The sequence below is a fragment of the Pseudorca crassidens genome, chromosome 9 (assembly GCF_039906515.1).
Source record: "Pseudorca crassidens isolate mPseCra1 chromosome 9, mPseCra1.hap1, whole genome shotgun sequence".
Lineage (NCBI taxonomy): Eukaryota > Metazoa > Chordata > Mammalia > Artiodactyla > Delphinidae > Pseudorca > Pseudorca crassidens.
This window is the reverse complement of record NC_090304.1, coordinates 7,169,559-7,185,911: the sequence shown is the minus strand read 5'-3', so window position 1 is coordinate 7,185,911 and position 16,353 is coordinate 7,169,559. Positions and strand designations below refer to the sequence as shown.

The following is a 16,353-nucleotide window of genomic DNA, read 5'->3' as shown; positions in this document are numbered from 1 at the left end:
TCCAAGAAAGTGACAGGCTGTGCTTGGGGAGACAGCTTGGGGAGTTTATTTGGCTTCATTGGATCCCGAGGCCATGGCCCCAACCCTGGCCGGGGCAGCAGGAAGGCACCCAGAGAGCCCCGGCCCCAAATGACCCCCGGGGCAGGGGGGCCCAGGCACGAAGCCCTGGGGCAGGGGCCACAGTAGCAGGACTTGGTCAAAAGTGCTGGTGACAGCTAAGGCCGGCCCCTCTCCCCTGCACCTCCCCTCCTCCCTGCACCACCCCTGGGGGCAATTCCCTGAGTCAGGCTCTGGTCCTCCCAACCAGCTGGGTACAGTGTTGGGCCCCAGTGGGGCGGGTAAGTCGGGGGACTTGCACGTTGCAGGTGTGGAGGGGTGCAGGCCCCCCGTCCAGTGTGAAGGCTTCCTGTGCAGTGTAGTGTTCCTGACCCCCGGGGGGGGCGGGGTCCCTGGGCGAAACCAAGGCAGCTACAGAGGCATGACCGGCTCCTATTCCAGTGTATGCTGAGGCTCCTGGAGGGCGGTGGGCGCGTGGGGAGCAGCCCGGCCCACTCAGGGCCCTGCCTCTGGTGCCCACGGGGCCTGGGCACCCACGTCTTTGGTCTGCGCCCTGCAGTCCTGAGGGCCCCCTCGGAAGGGGTTGGCGGGTGGAGAGTCCCAGAAGGGGTCTGAGTCTGGGAACAAGGTCCAGGGTGCCCGGCGGGGTGCAGGCTGTGGCGAGGGCAGGGGTGAAGGCCGTGGCCCGGCTGACACAAAGCTCCATGGGTCGATGCGGCTGCGAAGGGGTGAGGGCCGAGGTCGACTGATGAGGCCCAGAGGCGGTGAGCGTGGGGTACCTGGGGTGCCAGGAGCAGAGCGTGATATCCCTGGTGGGGGCGAGACGGCGCTTCCTATGAAGGGAGGGGGAGAGGGCCGAGGTCAGGCAGTCACCACCTCCTGGGTGTCCCCGGGAGGCACTGCCCTGCTCTGGGCCTCAGCTTCCTCATCTGTACAGTGAGTTATGGGACTCATAGCTTCCACGGCCCTTCATGCTTGGGGGCGCATCTGTTTACTACGTAGCAGTTAAGAGTGAGGAGTCCTCTGGAGCAGAGGGACCTGGGCTTGGATCCCAGCCCGGCCACTTACTAGTGGGAGCCTGGAATCCCTCGATATTTCATCTGAAAAACAGGTATAACCAGAGTACCTAGTTCACAGCCTTGTTTCCATAACTGAATGAGGCAACCTCTGTAAAGCACTAGCAACAGTGCCTGGCACAAGTAAGCAACCTGTAGGAGTTCGCTAGCGTCATCATCTTCATTTCTATTATCTCACAACTGGCCTGGCCTGGCCCCTGCCCGCCCCCACCCCCATGGATGGCTGAACGGGGAACTCAGTTCCCTATGGTGCATCCTCATCGCCCTGAGGGGGCGGTCAGCAGACAGCTGTGGCCCCGGCTGTACTGCCCTGCGCGTCCCCACCAGCCCCTCCTCCCCTCTGTCACCAGGCAGAGGCCACTCACCGCGCCTCTCCTCTTCGCGCCGGGGACTCTTGGCTGATGGCTGGCCGGCGGGGACACCCAGTTCCAGCAGCAGGGGCGCGGGGGAGGGCGAGCCGGGGGCGTCGGGGCTCAGCGGGGAGGCCTGGGCGTCCGGCATCTCGGGGGAGAAGCGGATGAGCGGAGAGGGGGGCGGCTCGGCGGGGGACGGCGTGGGCAGCGGGGCGCGGGGCGTTGGCGGGGGCTCCCCGCGCTCGCGGCCCGGTCCACCCGGGGGCTGCAGGTCGCGGCCGAGGCCCAGCGAGGCGAGCAGGGCGGTGCCGCGCAGCAACGCGCGCTGGATCAGCTTGGGCGTCCCGGAGCCGCTGCCGCGCTCCGCCGGGCCCGGCCGCCGCGGCTCCTCGGGCTCCGGGCTCGGCCGCGGGGGGTTACCTGGTGGCGGGTACACAGGTTAGGCCGACTTCGGGGGGACCCCTCGGCGGCCCTGGAGCAAGGACTGGCTTCTGCTCCCCTCTGACGGCCAGCCCAACTCCTCCCAGGCCGCCGCGCCTCCCCCAGCAGACACACTTTCTGGCCTTTCCGAAGGGGCGGGGCCGGGCAAGGTGGGGTGGGCATCGCAGTCTGAGGAACCAGCAGGAGCAAAGCCTGGGAGGCAACCAGGTGCCCTGGAGCCCAGAGATGGAGGGTGGGCTGGAGGGCAGGCAGGGGATCCACCAGCAAGCAAGCTGAGGCCAGATCGGGGCCTCAGTGGATTATCTGGAGGGGTCCGGGGACAGGTCTGGGACCCATGCTCTGTGCCCACCTCCTTCCTGGCTGGGCAGCCCTGGTCCTTCTGCTCGCCCGCCCCCCTCCAGCGGGAGCACACAGGTCAATTCCAATGTACACAACAGCCCTGAGAGGCACGCATCACTGTCCCTATTCCAGAAATGAGGAAGTTGAGGCTCGGAGAGATGAGCTGTTTGCGTCAGGCCTGAGCTGAATGATTTAGGGGCATTATGTTGTCTGATCCTCATGGCCCAGGCTTGGAGAGGTTAAGGGCTCAGCTAAGCCTGAACCGCCCTGGATTTCAGGACATCTGTGTCCTAACCTGTGGGCCTAGGGTTGGCCCGACTCCATTCTAGACAACCTGGGGTGGGTCTGGGGAACCTGTCATTGAGGACGTAGGGCAGTCTGTGATGGCTTCCCACAAACCCCAATTTTGTCAGGTCCTCCTTAGCTCTAGAACCTGCCATGGCTTTCAACTGCCACTAGAAGAAGGTCTAAGCTCCTTGTCTGGGTTTCAGAGCCCTCTCTCTTCCTTGGGCCTGCCTGGAGCGGAGCGCTGGGCTGGGTGTCCAGAGGAACAAATGCAAAGCTGGGAAAAGTAAGTCTCTGCCACGAACCAGGACTTTGCTTGGGGCCCCTGTCCTCAGCCACAACCCTTACCCCATATTTCTCTATTTTTTTTTTTGGCCACACCATGCGGTGTGCGGGATCTTAGTTCCCGAACCAGGGACTGAACCCGCGCCCTTGCCAGTGAGAGCACAGGGGTCCTAACCACTGGACCGCCAGGGAATTCCCCCCATCTCTCTGACTCTTATCCCCCCACCCCACCCCACCCCTGCAGTGACCACTGCCTTCTAAAATGCAAATCTGCTAGAGACAAGCCTGCTTCAAAAGTCCCCCATCAATTTCCAGGCCCTTCCTGAACTGGCTCCTGCCTGCCTTTCCACCTTCACTCATTCATTCAACAAACATCTGCTGGCCCATGTGCTGGGGCCGCACTGGGCTCCACAGACCGAGGGGATGCAGGCCTGAACCCCACTTGCTGCTTCAGGCCTGTGAGTCCCTGGCTCTCAGCTCTCCCTCTGAGTTCCAACCTGGATTCCTCTTCCTCAGGTGTGGTGGGCCCCACGGCTGTACACACACTATTCCCTCCGCTCAGCACACCTTCCCCACCTCGGCTCTCAGTGATCCCTTATTTACCATTCAAGACCCAGCTGAGATGTCACATCCTCTGTGAAGCTATGACATTCTGATTTATAAAAAAGTATATATTTTGTCTTCATCTCATACCTGGTACAGGACTCCCCAAACCCTTGGAATTTCCTAAGTGTTAGAATGATAAAGGTGAAAGGAGCGCCTTTTGTTATTCATAAGGAGCTCTTTTAACCACATCTGAGTTCATATTGATGCAGCCATTTTTGGAAAGCTCCTAAGGATGGGGTCTGGTTGCCAAGGGAACGAACTATATGATTAGAGGGTTAGAACTTTCAGCCTCCACCTGCACTGGGAAGGGGAGGAGCTGGAGATTGAATCCCATCACCAATGGCCAAGAATTTAAGCAATCAATCGTGTCCATGTAATGAGGCCTCCACAAAAACCCAGCCAAAGTGTTCCAAGCACTTCTGGGTGGTGAACCAGTGGAGGTGCTGGGAAAGTAGCGTGCCTGGAGAGGGCGTGGACACTCTGTGTCCTCTCACATACTCTGCCCTACACATCTCTTCCATCTGGTTGTTCTTGACCTGTAACCTTTTTAATAAACTGGTAATCTAGTAAGTAAATGGCTTTCCTGAGCTTTGTGAGCTGGTCTAGCAAATCATCAGATCTGAGGAGGGGGTCGTGGGGACCTCTGATTTATAGCTGGTTGGTGGGGAGCACAGGTGACAACCCGAACGTACAACTGGTGTCTGAAGTGGGGAGGAGCAGTCCTGTGGGCCTGAACCCTTAACCTGTGGGATCTGACACAAACTAACTCCAGGTAGGCAGTGTTAGAATTGGATTGGATTGTAGGACCCCCAGCTGGTGTCCCAGAATTGGTCGGTGTGGGGAAAACCCCCAGGCATCTAGTGTCAGAAGCGAAGTGAGTAGAATGGAGAGGAAAACAAGAGGTTTTTCCTCATTTAGAAGCTTTGCCAGAATCCCCTGTAACCTGTGCGGTTCTTGCTCACGTTATGCCTTGTACAGCCCTCGCCCCACCACGTACTACTCCCTACTGTCCTTGTTTATTTCTGAGTCTGCTTTTCCACCAGACTAGGCCCTCCCCAAGGTCAGGGCAGTGTTGATCTCTAGCACATCGATGCCTGGCTCATGATATATGTCAATACATGTTTGATGGAAGAGTCCATTCTTACAATCCTGTGACAACCATGTAAGGTGACTGCTGTTACGCTACTTTACAGGTGAGGAAACTGATCATTTACAGTGAGTTTAAACAGAACAGGGGAAAAACATGTTTAAAACAGGCAAGAAAAATGGAACAAAGTGAAGTGAAGCTGGAGGTCAGCACACAAACTAAGAATGGAAAGAAGTTCCTGAGGCCGATATTCTGAGAAACCGAGGTTCCCAAAAGTAAGTGACTTGCCCCAGGTAACTCGGCAAGGATTTTAATTTGCCTCTAAGCTCCCTGGCAGTAAGAGCTGGCAACCCTGTTGTTAAGGAGAAAGAGAAAAAACATGCTTGACCCAGAGACGAAGGTGAAATCGCTTCTGTGGGGCCTCACAGAGAGGACACGGCCACGTGGTAGTTAGCGGCTCCAGGGCAACAAGCTTCAGGCGGCAGTTGCTGTCAGTGCAGGCTGACTGCGCCCACCAATCTGCCACTCATTGCAACCAGTTCCCCAGGGGCCGGAACACCCAGGTGCGGACGAGGGGTGGGAGCTGGGGCTCCCCGGTGGTGTGGCTAATGCCTGGGACAGTCTCACAGGGTCTTTGATTCTTAGCCAGGTTTTTCACTCTGTGGGTGGTTGGGAGGTCAAGGTCATGCACTCGTAGGTGGGCCCAAGATGGCTGGAGGGTGGGCTTGCACCAGGGGAACCAAGTGCTCAGCCAGCAGCTGGGCTGGGACAGGTGATATCCTTTTAGGTAAGAGGGCAAGCCAGAGAAAGATGGGGTCCAGGCCATTGTGTCCCTGCTCCTGGGAGCTCAGGGAGAGTAAGGCCAAATGGATCTGCAGAATATGGTCAGGGGCTCCTTCAGACCACACACCCAGGTTGACAGGACCTCAAGTTCTCCATTGACCCTTCTGGCCTGGGGCGTTCTAGAGCAGGTGACTACAAGCAGCCCCCTTGGCCTTCCAATTCTCAGTTCAGTGCCTGCAGCACAGCTAGCTTGGGGCAATGCAACTGCTGGAGCAGAAAATGGTGTGGCAGACGGGGCTCCAGGGCCCTGCCTCTGGAGTCAGACCTGGGCTCAAATCCCTGTTCTGCTGTATGCCCTATTTCAAACCACTTAACCTCTCTGTGCCTCAGTTTCCTCCTCTATAAAATGGCACACAGGAAGGACCCAATAAACGTTTGCTGTTATTGTTACTGTGAAATGTAGCTCAGGTAATGGTGGAGGTGACGCGCTGGGTGGGGTGAGAGGAGTGAGTCTAACTTGTTTGCTGAATAGGACTCTGGTCTGATGACAGTTAAGCCAGGTCCTATATTCTGGCTGCGAGAAGCAGGTACAGCTGGGGGCTCTAAAGGGACCCACGGGCAAGGGAGGCTGCAACTTTCTAGTCCCTGCCAATGCTGGGCAGTGCTGAGCTGAGCCCTTGTCCCTCTGACACAGGAGCCCCAGTTTCTGCTAACCCCCTAGCTTCCCAAGTAGTTTGTATGTGAGAAACCCTTTCTTCAAGTGAAAGTTTCTGGGAAAGCTCACTACGAGCATGAGAGTCAAAGTCTCCCTGGGTTCAAATCCTTAGCTGGGGGATTTAGGCAGATTACTTTACCTCGCAGAGCCTCTGTTTTCTCATCTCTCAAATGGGTATAATAATCCCTCGTGAGATTGTTGCTTGGATGGAATGCCTGACACACAGTAAGTGCTATTGCCATTATGGAAAACAGAAAAGTCCAGAACTGCCCCAGATGCAGTGAGTAGGCCCTAGATCCCCACCCGTTCAGATTTCTTATCCTCTTCTCCACCTACAGGCTCCCCAGAAGGGACTCTGAGAAGCACAGTGTGGCAGCCACTTTTCTAGCTCCACCCCACATGCACAGTTTCCTTCTCTGGTCTTGGCCCAGCTTCCCCTGGGTCCCAAATGCGGGGCACCGTTCCTTGTTTTCCTGTCTTCCCTAGAGCTTGCTGAGGGCACAGCAGCTGCCACAGGGCCAGGGGAGAGCCCTCTTGCAGGCCAGCCCTGAATAGGGTCCCTGAGGCCTAGGCTGGATCCAGCTCAGTTGTGGGCTGATGGGTCAGACCTGGGTTCTAGGAATGGCCTGCCTTGCAGGCTGGCTTCTTGTAGCCTGCCCATAGGACCCACAGGAGTGCAGCAACAGTCTGCTGGGGGGAGACAAGGCCACTCACCATTGAGCATGGGGGGTGTGGAAGGAGATCCTAAGGGGGATGAGTCATCTGAATCCAGGTACCACGTGGCTTCGTCCATGCGGGACCTTCTCCTGGTGAGGGGACGAGAGGGGAGTTGTGCTTCGTGAATCTCAGGACTGTTGGGAGGCAGAAGACACTCGGTGGGTGGCACTCAGGTACTCACCTCCCGTTCTGGGCTTCTCCGGGCTTGGGGGAACTGGGCCCCCAGGCCCAGCACGCTCGCCGCTCTCCATTGCTTGAGTCCTCTAGACGTCTTGGGGACTGTCGGCCCCATGCCTGGCCTGGTTCTGCAGGCTCCACTGTGGCGGGCAGGGGGAGGGGGGAATGGAAGGAGTCTGAGCTGAGGTCAAGAACCCTGATCCTTGTCCTCCCATCATGAGAATCAAGCTCCAGGGGCAACTTCTTGGAGGATTGGGGTGGGGTGTGGGTCAGGCTGGGCCCCATCCCATTCCCAGGGTGAGCTTTGGGCCACAGAGAATCTGAACAGAACTGGGGTAGGCGGGTGTGGGGTCCTGGGACTGGCAGTGAGGCATCTCATCTAGTCCTTCTTCACCCGGCATTTGCTGCTTAGTAGTTAGTACAGCCACTACAGCAAACTGCGTGGGTTTGAATTCTGACTCTGCCACTTGCTAGCTGTGCAACATTAGGCAGTTACTTTTCTCATCAGTAGAACTTATATAATAACAAGGACATCTACCTCACAGTGTCTTCGTGAGGAATAGTATTAGCAAAGTGTTTAGGAAAATGAATGGGACATAGTGTCATACAATTGCTAGACTGAAAAAAGCTGTAAAATGTATGCTGCCTGGGGAACTTAGAGGTACCAGTTTAGACGGGGGGGGCGCCTGGGAGCAGGGGAGAAGAGGAGGAGACAGTGTGTGGGATCTACTTCCCAGGAGAAGGTTTGACTACAAAAGGATAAGGTCTGGGGGTAAGGGCATGGGCAAGGGGAGGCGAAGTTTCTTACACTGGATGGCCCGGAACCGGGGGAAGGTGGGCGAGTCCCCAGCCCCGACCTCGAAGACGTTTCTCCTCCTGTCCAGGCCGGGAGAGGCCTGCACGGTGATGCGGTGTTTGAAGTCTGGGGTTGGGGGGGAAGCAGGGCGCAGGTTTGTGGTGAAGGAGAGACTGGATCCTAACCTGCAGGGCCCCTCGGCAGTTCCCAGGCCACGCAGGCAGTGCTGGAACAGGGCCTGGCACAGTGGCTGGGTGACTGGGGTCGGCCTCACTGCCTTCCTGGGCCCCAGGCTCTCCGTAAGGAAAGCAGACCTCTCACGCGGAGAAGCGCAGCGGAGTCGGAGATTCCCAGGAGGCGGCCCCACCCCACTCCCTCGGCTTTCTCAGAACTTTCATGAGCCCCGCCCCTTCCCGGCCGTAGCCATTCCCAGGCCGACATGCAAATATTCCCGCCAAAACCCGCCCACAAACGAAAACACACTCCGGGCCCCTCCCCTTCCAGCCTCGTCTTACAGGCCCACCCACCAACGCCCTAGACCAATCCCGGTGTGGCCAGCACACCCGCCTGACCCCACCCCTCCGCCCACGAAGCCAATGGCGGGCGGCGTGCTGGGACCCGCCCCTTACCGAGCGGCATGCTGATGCGCTCGCCGCCGTCGCGCGCGCGGAGTTTGCTGCGCTTGAAGGTTCCGCGGCGGCGGCGAACGTGTGGCCGTTCGCGATCAACTTGCTGCAATAGAAGCGTCAACTCGCGCTCGAACACCTCCAGCTCCCACTGGGCCAGCAGGTGCTCGCGCCGCCGCAGCTGCTCTGCCTGTGAACGCTGCTCACGCGCCGCGCGGGTCAGCTCCTCCTCGCGGCTCAGTAGTTCCTGTGCCCGGGACAATGGAGGCGGTGGAGTCAGTCGGGTACGGTCTCAGACGCTCACCCCCACCTTCTGCCCCATGGAACCCGGGGAGACATTCCTTCCCGGCGTCCCCTTCCAACCCTGGGACCCCGACTCCTCCCACCTTTTCTTTGGCCCGCAGCTCGTCAAAGAGGCCTTGGATCTCGCGCTTCCAGCCTTCCTGCATGGAATGGAAGGAGTCCCGCGGCATTTCCCGCAGGACCTGCGCCTCTAGTGCCTCCAACTGCTGAAGGATGGAGGCGAAGTCGGGCCTGCGGTGGGGATCCTGCGCCCAGCAATCTGGGGAAACGGAGTGGAGGGGGGACAGGATAAGAAGGGGTCTGTGAGTGGATATGTCCTGGGCCAAGGAGCTCTGCCCCTCACCCTCCTGCCCCATCCCCTTACCGGCCATGAGCTGTGCGAAGGGCTCGGGGCAGGTGGATGGGATGGGCAGTGTGAGCTTGTTAACGGCCACTCCATAGGCTACAGCAAGGCAGTCGATGCCACGGTAGGGCACCTCCCCAGTCAGCAGTTCCCACAGGAGCACCCCAAAACTGTGGGTGAGACAAAGGGTCTATGTCCCCTCCTCTACTTATTCGTTGCCATTTCATCCCAAGGCAACCAAGAGCTCAGTGGTCTGTGTCCCTCCCTCTGGGCTCTGCTTGTCTGCCCAGCCCTAGATTTTGGCAGCCACCTCTGCCCTCTGCAGCCCCATATCTGTCCAGACTCCACCCAGCCGCACCTCCAGACATCGCTGCCCTTAGAGAAGGTGGAGGCCTTGATAACCTCAGGAGCCATCCAGGCATAGGTGCCTGCAGCACTCATTTGCGTGGTTTTGTGCCACTCGCGGGCCAGGCCGAAGTCAGTGATCTTCAGGGTCTTGTGCTCCATGTCGTCACCTTCAATGGGCTGCAGCAGCAGAACTGGGGAAGAGAGGAAGGGCTGTGGTGCTCCAGGCTCAGGTGGTGGGGACAAGGGAGGAGCTGGGAGCAAACTGTCATCTGACAGACATCCTGGCTGGGTACTGGGGGCACCGAGGTGAACTGGTCTCAATCTTGCCCTGGAGAGCTCATAGCTGGGGTTGGGGTAGAATCAGACAATAAGCACAAGGCTGGGAAACATTTACCAAGGGGTTACCAGAGGCCAGGCATTTTACACTCAGCATTAGCACTCACAAAAATAAAAGTCTATGAGGTAGACATCATTATCCCCATTTTGCAGAAGAGGAGACTGAGCAATAATTTGATTTAACCTAGGGCATATGCAAATAAAGCAGATGCCACGACCTGGTCTGTGTGCTTCCAAAGCCAGTGCTCTAACTTTCTCCTAACACTGCACGGAATAGAAATGGGCAATATGGGGACCTTCCTGGTGGCCCAGTGGTTAAGACTCCACGCTTCCACTGCAGAAGGCACAGTTCAATCCCTGGTTGGGGAACTAATATCCCGCAAGCCACGGTGTGGCCAAAAAAAAAAAAAAGAAAGAAAGAAGTGGGCAATATGGCAGCCTCTCAGCATTTGTAACTTCGATTTCAAGAGAAACCTGTGTCTTGTCATTTTGCTGAGGCAGGAGTGTGAATCAGAACCTGCCTCGGGGTGGGGAGCAGGAGGGAACCCCCTCGTGAGAGAGGAAGCCCAGCAGGCACTACAGACCCCTGGTGTCCATGTCCCATTGTGGCTAGTGCACCCGCTCCCAGGGGAAAGATTCCAAAAGATATCCACTGATGCAGCTGGATGTGAAGAGAGAGAAAGGGGTCTAAGAAAGTGGTGGTTCTTGGCTAGAAAGGAGTTTGGGACAAATGTAGTAGTGGATAGACATGGCAAGGGCTGATGGCTTTGTCCCATATGGGGCCACCATACTCTGTACAGAGAGGAGAAGCAGCAGCTTGCAAATCTCTCACCAGGAAAAGCATGGCTCAAAGGAGAGAAGTTTTAGAGGAATAAAAAGAGGACAAAATTATAGAATTTTCAAGGTTCTGAAGAGGCCTCTCTACTTTTCTGGTTATAGCCAACTGCATTGTAGAGAAGTGACATCCAAGCCAATGACATTTCTGAACACACGTCCTTTCAGGGCACACCTCTCAGCAATCCTGCCCAGAGTGACAGCACCATAGTGGGGGCAGAGGACACGGGCACCTAATACAGCCCAGCGAGTCAGGGAAGACTTCTCAGAGGAGGTGACAGAAGCAGGGTATTCGCTTTTCTAGGTCTAAAGCCACAACTCCTGATCCTGCTGCTGGCCGAGCTCTCTGGGCCTCCTGGGGGCATCTGGCACTGCTGCTCAACCCCTCCCTGCTGTCCTTGGCTCCCAGGACCTCTGGCTGCTTTTGCTGTTTCCTTCAGGGCCTCCCCACCCTTAGCCTTTTCAATGCTGGCGTTCCTCAGAGCCTGGCCTCCCCTTGACCTTGGCCCACTGCCCCCAGGCTGTCCTGGACTCTCCCAGGTGCCAGCTGCCCCCTCCTCACTGGCATCTCCCACATTGGGAGCTCCAGTTCAGAAGTCGATCCAGCTGCCTATCAGCTGCCCTACCTGACGTCTTTATGCCCTCAACAACCATCTTCATCCTTCCACCATGCCTGGCAAATCTTCCCACAATTTCTCAAAATTCAGAGAATGATCCTGCAATCTACCCTCTCCTCTTAGCTAAACTGGGGCTGAGTACTGAACAGTTAAAGCTAGGCATGACGACAAAACCCACCTCAGAGGGTCATCATGAGTATTAAACAAGATCACCTTTTTTTTTTTTTGGCGGCACCAAGCGGCATGTGGGAACCTAGTTCCCCAGCCAGGGATGGAACCCGTGCCACCTGTAGAGAGGAAGCGCAGAGTCTTAACCACTGAGCCGCCAGGCAAGTCCAGCGAGATCACGCTTCTTAAAGCTTTAGCGCGGGATCTGACAGTTGTCCTAAAGATTCTGCTGCTAATCTCTCTCAGATTGACTTTCTCCTCCAACCTCTAACATCTTACTCCCAGCTTCACAACAGCCTCCGGCCCGGCTGCTGAAGACTCAGAACTGGACCATTCAGTAAGCTCTGCGAAAATTCATTCCAGAGAAGAGCCGCCGCAGGCTGGGGCAGGCAGCTGGAGAGGGACCAGGCAAAGGGATCCATGTACTGGGGCTGGGGGGAGGGACTCCCGCCTCCTCTGGTGCCAGGACCCACCCATCCTCTTGACGGCTGCTTCTCAGTCAGGTCTCTAGCCACTTGTGGTACCTCACAGACTGGTGAATCACCTTCTGCGCCAGTATCTCGAGCTGGGAGGCCAGCCTCCCTTTTTCGGTCAGGTAATCTGAAGTCCAGAGAGAGGCAGCAACTCACTCGAAGTCTCAGGACTTCTTTCTATTGGTGGCCTTTCTGCCGCCTCCTACCCCCCAGCTTGACCTGACACCTGTGAAGCCTTATCCTCACCTCCGTGTCCCCTGCTTTTCTCCAAGTGCCTTGAATTTGTTCCAACCCAAGTTGCTCTTCTGGTGTCTGATGTAGACCTTGGGGATGGGGTGGTCAGGGGTCACTCAGAGGAGAAGGGGCTAGAGATCCCCCTCCCAGCATCCCCTTAGGGCTTCCTGGCCTCTGAAAGGGACCTGGCCCCCAGCCCCCTTCCTGGGCTGCCTCTGTGAAGCTTGGGAGTGGCCTAGGCAGCTTACGCCTCTTCCGCTTCCCTCCCAGGGTCCCTACTTCTCCTTTCTGGGAGGCCTGGCTCAGGTCTCCAATGGGGGCGGGGGTCCTTTGGTGGAGAATTGGGGGAGGTCAGGCCCAGGCTGGGCTGGCTGGTCAGTCCTGTGACTCGTGGGCCTAGAGAATTCCCCCTCCTCTCCCTGCCAGGCTTCCTCACAAGGCCCCCATTGTCCAGGAAAATCACGCCATTGTTTCCTGCCTGCGCACCCCCCCCATCCCAGGGACTCCCCCCGCCAATGCCGCAGACAGCAGCCCGGGCCTAGAACTGGGGTCTGCGAGGTGGGAGGCCAGGCTCAGCAAGGCTAAGGGCACCCTGCCTGCCTTTCACCACCACCCAGACTCTGGGAGGGAACTGGGGGGGAGTAGGGGCGCAATCCCTGGCTCCTTCCTCTCCCACAAACCCCCTACCCCCAGCTCTTTCCTCCCCTGCAGGCAGCTGGGCTGGGGAGAGAGCAGAGGCTGGAGCAGGGGCAGGAAGCCGGCTCAGGGGCAGCAGGAAACGCAGGAAGCGGTGGGGAGGGTGGGGAGCAGGAGCCTGGGCTATTGTTCCATTTTTTCTGGAAAGAAAACTGGAGGAAAAACAGAAGACGGGAGTCCCCTCCCCCCAGGCCTTCGGGGAATCCCCCTCAGGCTGGGGCAGGGAGTGGGGGTCCCTAGATGGCTAGGGCCCAGGAGGGAGGCTGAGAGGTGGGATCTGCCCCCTACTGTGGATGAGAGGAGTGGGTGGGGTCGCTGGCAGGCCTCCCCAGGCCCCTCTGGCCCTGGCAAGGACTTGGATATCACTGGGCCCTGGTGTTCTGCTCCCCACAAGCCGCTTATCCATGCTCAGCCCAGGCCAGGAGGCTCAAAATATCCATGCTCACCCCTCCAAGAGCCACCCGTGCCTCTCCAGTGACCTCACCGGCCCTTCCTTTTGCTCTACAGCTGCACCTCAGCCCCCAGCAGGCCCAGCCCAGGTACCCACTACCGTGCTGCGGCCTGCCTCCTTGCCTTTGCTCTTGTCAGGCCCTGCATCCAACTGGGTCCCTCCTGAACACTCCCTGCTTTGGGCTTGGTGTGAAGCTCGTCTGCTTCAGAAAGCCCTCCCAACCTGCCACTTGCTTGTCTTGGGCCCAGGCTGGGCAGCGTGTAGGACCTGAAATGGCTGGAGATGGAGTGCCTTACCGCTTGAGTCTTTCTTAGCCCCGCCACGCCCACTCCCAAGTGCTGATTCCAGGCAAAGCCCTCTTGGTGATCCAGCCTTCAAACATCCACACCCATGGCTGAGGACCCACTGTGTACCGGGCATCGGATGCCCAGCCTGTTAAGCCGTTTCACCCTCCCGATCACTCCCTTTTTACAGAGTCTGAAATCGAGGTTCTGAGTTGAAATAACCAGCTAGAGATCATGCAGCCAGGGGGGGAGGGGTGGGGCCAGAATTCCATCCCTGGCCCCAGCTTTGACCACCACGGGGCAGGGGAAGAGGGTGGTTTTTCCCCCTTTGAGATTTCTGTTCTGGAGGAGCTGCCCACCACAAGTGGAGGGGGGAGGAGGCACCAACAGGACAACGGTGAACTTCAGGGGAGTCCCCTGCAGATGAGGGGGCGCCAGCACCCAGCACTCCTCCTTCCTTGAGGTAGTGGCCACGGTTAGGCAAGCTGCTTATGGCCCACGTGAGAGGTTCCAATTTTTTTAACTTGGCAGCTGTGAGCTGGGATCAAGGACTCTTTTTGGGGATGGGGCGTGAAGGACTCTGTTGGGTGCCTGGAACTCCTGCTTTGGGGCTAGTGTGAGCCCACGGGCACCCCGGTCAACTCAGATTCCCCTAGGGGAGGAACTCCTGCCTCTAGTAGATCCCCAGGTAGGCTCAGCTAAGCGTTGTTAGTAGGTGTGTACTTGGGCCATGCCAACCTCCACCCATGCTCCCCAAAACTCACTGTTGTTGGACTTGAGGTCTCGGTGGATGACAGGCACCAGGGCCTCGCAGTGCAGGTAGTGCATCCCACGAGCAATTTGCACGGCCCAGTTGACGAGCACATGGGGGGGCACACGCCGCCCAGCCAGGGCACGGCTGAGGGGCCCGCCGGCAGCATACTCCATCACCAGGCACAGGTTGGGCTCCTCCAGGCACACGGCCTTGAGGGCAATGATGTTGGGGTGTGCCAGCATGGCGAAAAGCCGGGCCTCCTGTCGCACGCTCTCAGCTGTCACGCTGATGTCTTCATCGGGGTCCTGGCGAGCTGCCTTCACAGCCACCAGCTCGCCTCGCCAGCTGCCGCGGTAGACCTTGCCGAAGCCACCGATGCCGATCACCTCCTCCAGCCGCAGCTCCTGGAAGCTGGCCATCTCGCAGGGGGGCGGACCGCCGCCCCGAGACACATAGTTGGATGGAAAGATGCCCACCTGGCCTCCCACCTGGCCCGCCCACCAGCCCTCATCGCCTGAGATAGCTGCATCCCGGGACAGCACCTCCACACGGTCGCCCTTCCGCAGGGCCAGCTCGTCCTGCCCATTGGGCTCGTAGTCAAACAGGGCTGTCCACACAGGGTTGGCATAAGCTGCCGCCTTCGGGGATCCCTCTGGCCAACCTCCGCCGCCTCCCCCACTGCCCCCACTGCCACCGCTGTTCCATGACCCCAGCGGGCTCTTGAGGAAGAGGTTCTTCAAGGGCTCCATGGCTGGGAGCTGGCGTTGGTGGGTGTGGGGGACCTTCCCTGGGTGCCCCTGGTCCCCACCCTTGCTGACTGCCGAGGCCCTAGTCCCGGAACCTGGGCATCCGGGCCCTGGCCCTCAGCCCCAGACCCACGCCTCTCTGGGGAGCCAGGAGTGTCGCCTCCCGGCCCCCCGCATCTCGGGCTTCCGGGGGAAGGCGACCTAGGGCAGTGTGGTCAGGCTCGGGGGGTGGGCCCCCGGGGCCTCCGGCGTCTCACCATCGCTGGCACAGAGGGGCCCGGGCGTCCCTCAGTCTGGAGCAGTCCTGGGAGTCTGGCTCCGGCACCCGCCAAGTGTAAGGTGGGGCCAGCAAGGGGCAGCGCCTGGACTCCGGTTGGGTCTCTTTGCGCAGGGGGTGGCTGGAGTGTCTCTAGCTGGGCCAAGCTGCCTCTTCCCGGCTGGGCTCTCTCAACCCGATGGCTCCAACCCCGTTCCCTTCTTCCTCCTCCCTTTGTACTTTGGCCCCGGGGGCGGGAGGCAGAGGTGGAGGGTGGAGTTTCACTTTTTTCCGCTGTTCTCCCTCCTGCAGGAAACAGCATCAGATGACGCGGGCGGGTAGCACCGCTCCCCTCCCAGAGGCTGCGGGGCGACTGGGCCTGGGAGTTCCCGGGTAGGCGGGCAATGAGAGGCAGAAGGTGGGGAAGGGTAGCCCCGATCCCCCATGACAGCAGGTTTAGGGTCCAAGTTGGTTTCTACTAAGGACGGGCCATCCCCACTCTCTACATCCGCATCAGCAAAATTGGGGCAAAGAACCGGGCTTGGGAGAGGGGCAAACCCGAGTTTGGTCTTGGCTCCGAAGTTGCAGGGCTGTCTGACCCATCCTCTCTACGCCTCATTCTCTTCGTATGTGAAACTGGGGCCTGAAGCTCAGCTTTGCAGAGCTAGTGGGATGGGGGTGCGTAAGACAAGGAGGACGGAACTGGCTGCACCTCGAGCTCTTGGAACGAGTTGTCTAAGTCTCTCCTCTTTCCCTCACCTGGGAAACAATCCACTTATTCATGCCTCTTCCCCATGAAGGGGCGGAAACCTGAAACTGCGGTCAAGAAATTTGCTCAGTGATTGGATTCAGAATAGCTAAACCGCCCTTGTAACTGCTGGATTGACCCCAATTGCCTTGAGCCTGTCACTTTAAGAAAAACGACGCTATCCTACTTCGACTATTCCTGCCTGTTCTTGGAGGATCGCTCTCTACAATCTTAAGTCTGAGCTCTGACCTGGAAGTAGAGGTAGCACGTGAGGTTTCAGGTCCATCGCTAAAAAGGGCGGACCTAGAGGGGCGTGCTCTCGTAGCGAACTGTCGCTTTAGCCAAGGGAGATCCGCGCCTCCATCCTCTACCCCGCCTCTTGTAACTCAGTGGGAGAATTTTGCGCCAGTTAACTCCGC

General features: G+C 58.4%; 1 protein-coding gene across 3 annotated transcripts; it reads right to left on the bottom strand.

Annotated features, from left to right (window-relative positions):
- Positions 1-23: 23 nt before the first annotated feature.
- Positions 24-16,340, bottom strand: MAP3K11 (mitogen-activated protein kinase kinase kinase 11). 3 transcript variants are annotated; one of them, XM_067748357.1, is made up of 11 exons: positions 16,184-16,340; positions 14,195-15,492; positions 9,348-9,528; positions 9,011-9,159; positions 8,730-8,905; positions 8,347-8,590; positions 7,730-7,843; positions 6,926-7,061; positions 6,742-6,833; positions 1,499-1,906; positions 24-890 (listed from the first exon to the last, which is right to left on the bottom strand). In XM_067748357.1, exons 2-11 carry the CDS (start codon positions 14,931-14,933, stop codon positions 553-555), a joined length of 2,577 nt encoding a protein of 858 aa, XP_067604458.1. In that variant the 5' UTR covers positions 14,934-15,492; positions 16,184-16,340; the 3' UTR covers positions 24-552. The 3 variants fall into 3 exon arrangements, with proteins under 3 accessions (XP_067604458.1, XP_067604457.1, XP_067604459.1); XM_067748356.1 differs by lacking the exon at positions 16,184-16,340 and adding an exon at positions 15,745-15,864; XM_067748358.1 differs by lacking the exons at positions 24-890; positions 16,184-16,340 and adding an exon at positions 1,015-1,157 and having other exon boundaries at positions 14,195-15,539.
- Positions 16,341-16,353: the final 13 nt, after the last annotated feature.

Excerpts from the sequence above, each read along its gene's own strand:
- MAP3K11 (XM_067748357.1), bottom strand. The coding sequence starts at position 14,933 with ATGGAGCCCTTGAAGAACCTCTTCCTCAAGAGCCCGCTGGGGTCATGG. Across the intron at positions 9,160-9,347 it reads AAGGGCAGCGATGTCTGGAG|TTTTGGGGTGCTCCTGTGGG; the intron begins GTGCGGCTGGGT and ends TCTCACCCACAG. Across the intron at positions 8,906-9,010 it reads CTTCGCACAGCTCATGGCCG|ATTGCTGGGCGCAGGATCCC; the intron begins GTAAGGGGATGG and ends CCGTTTCCCCAG.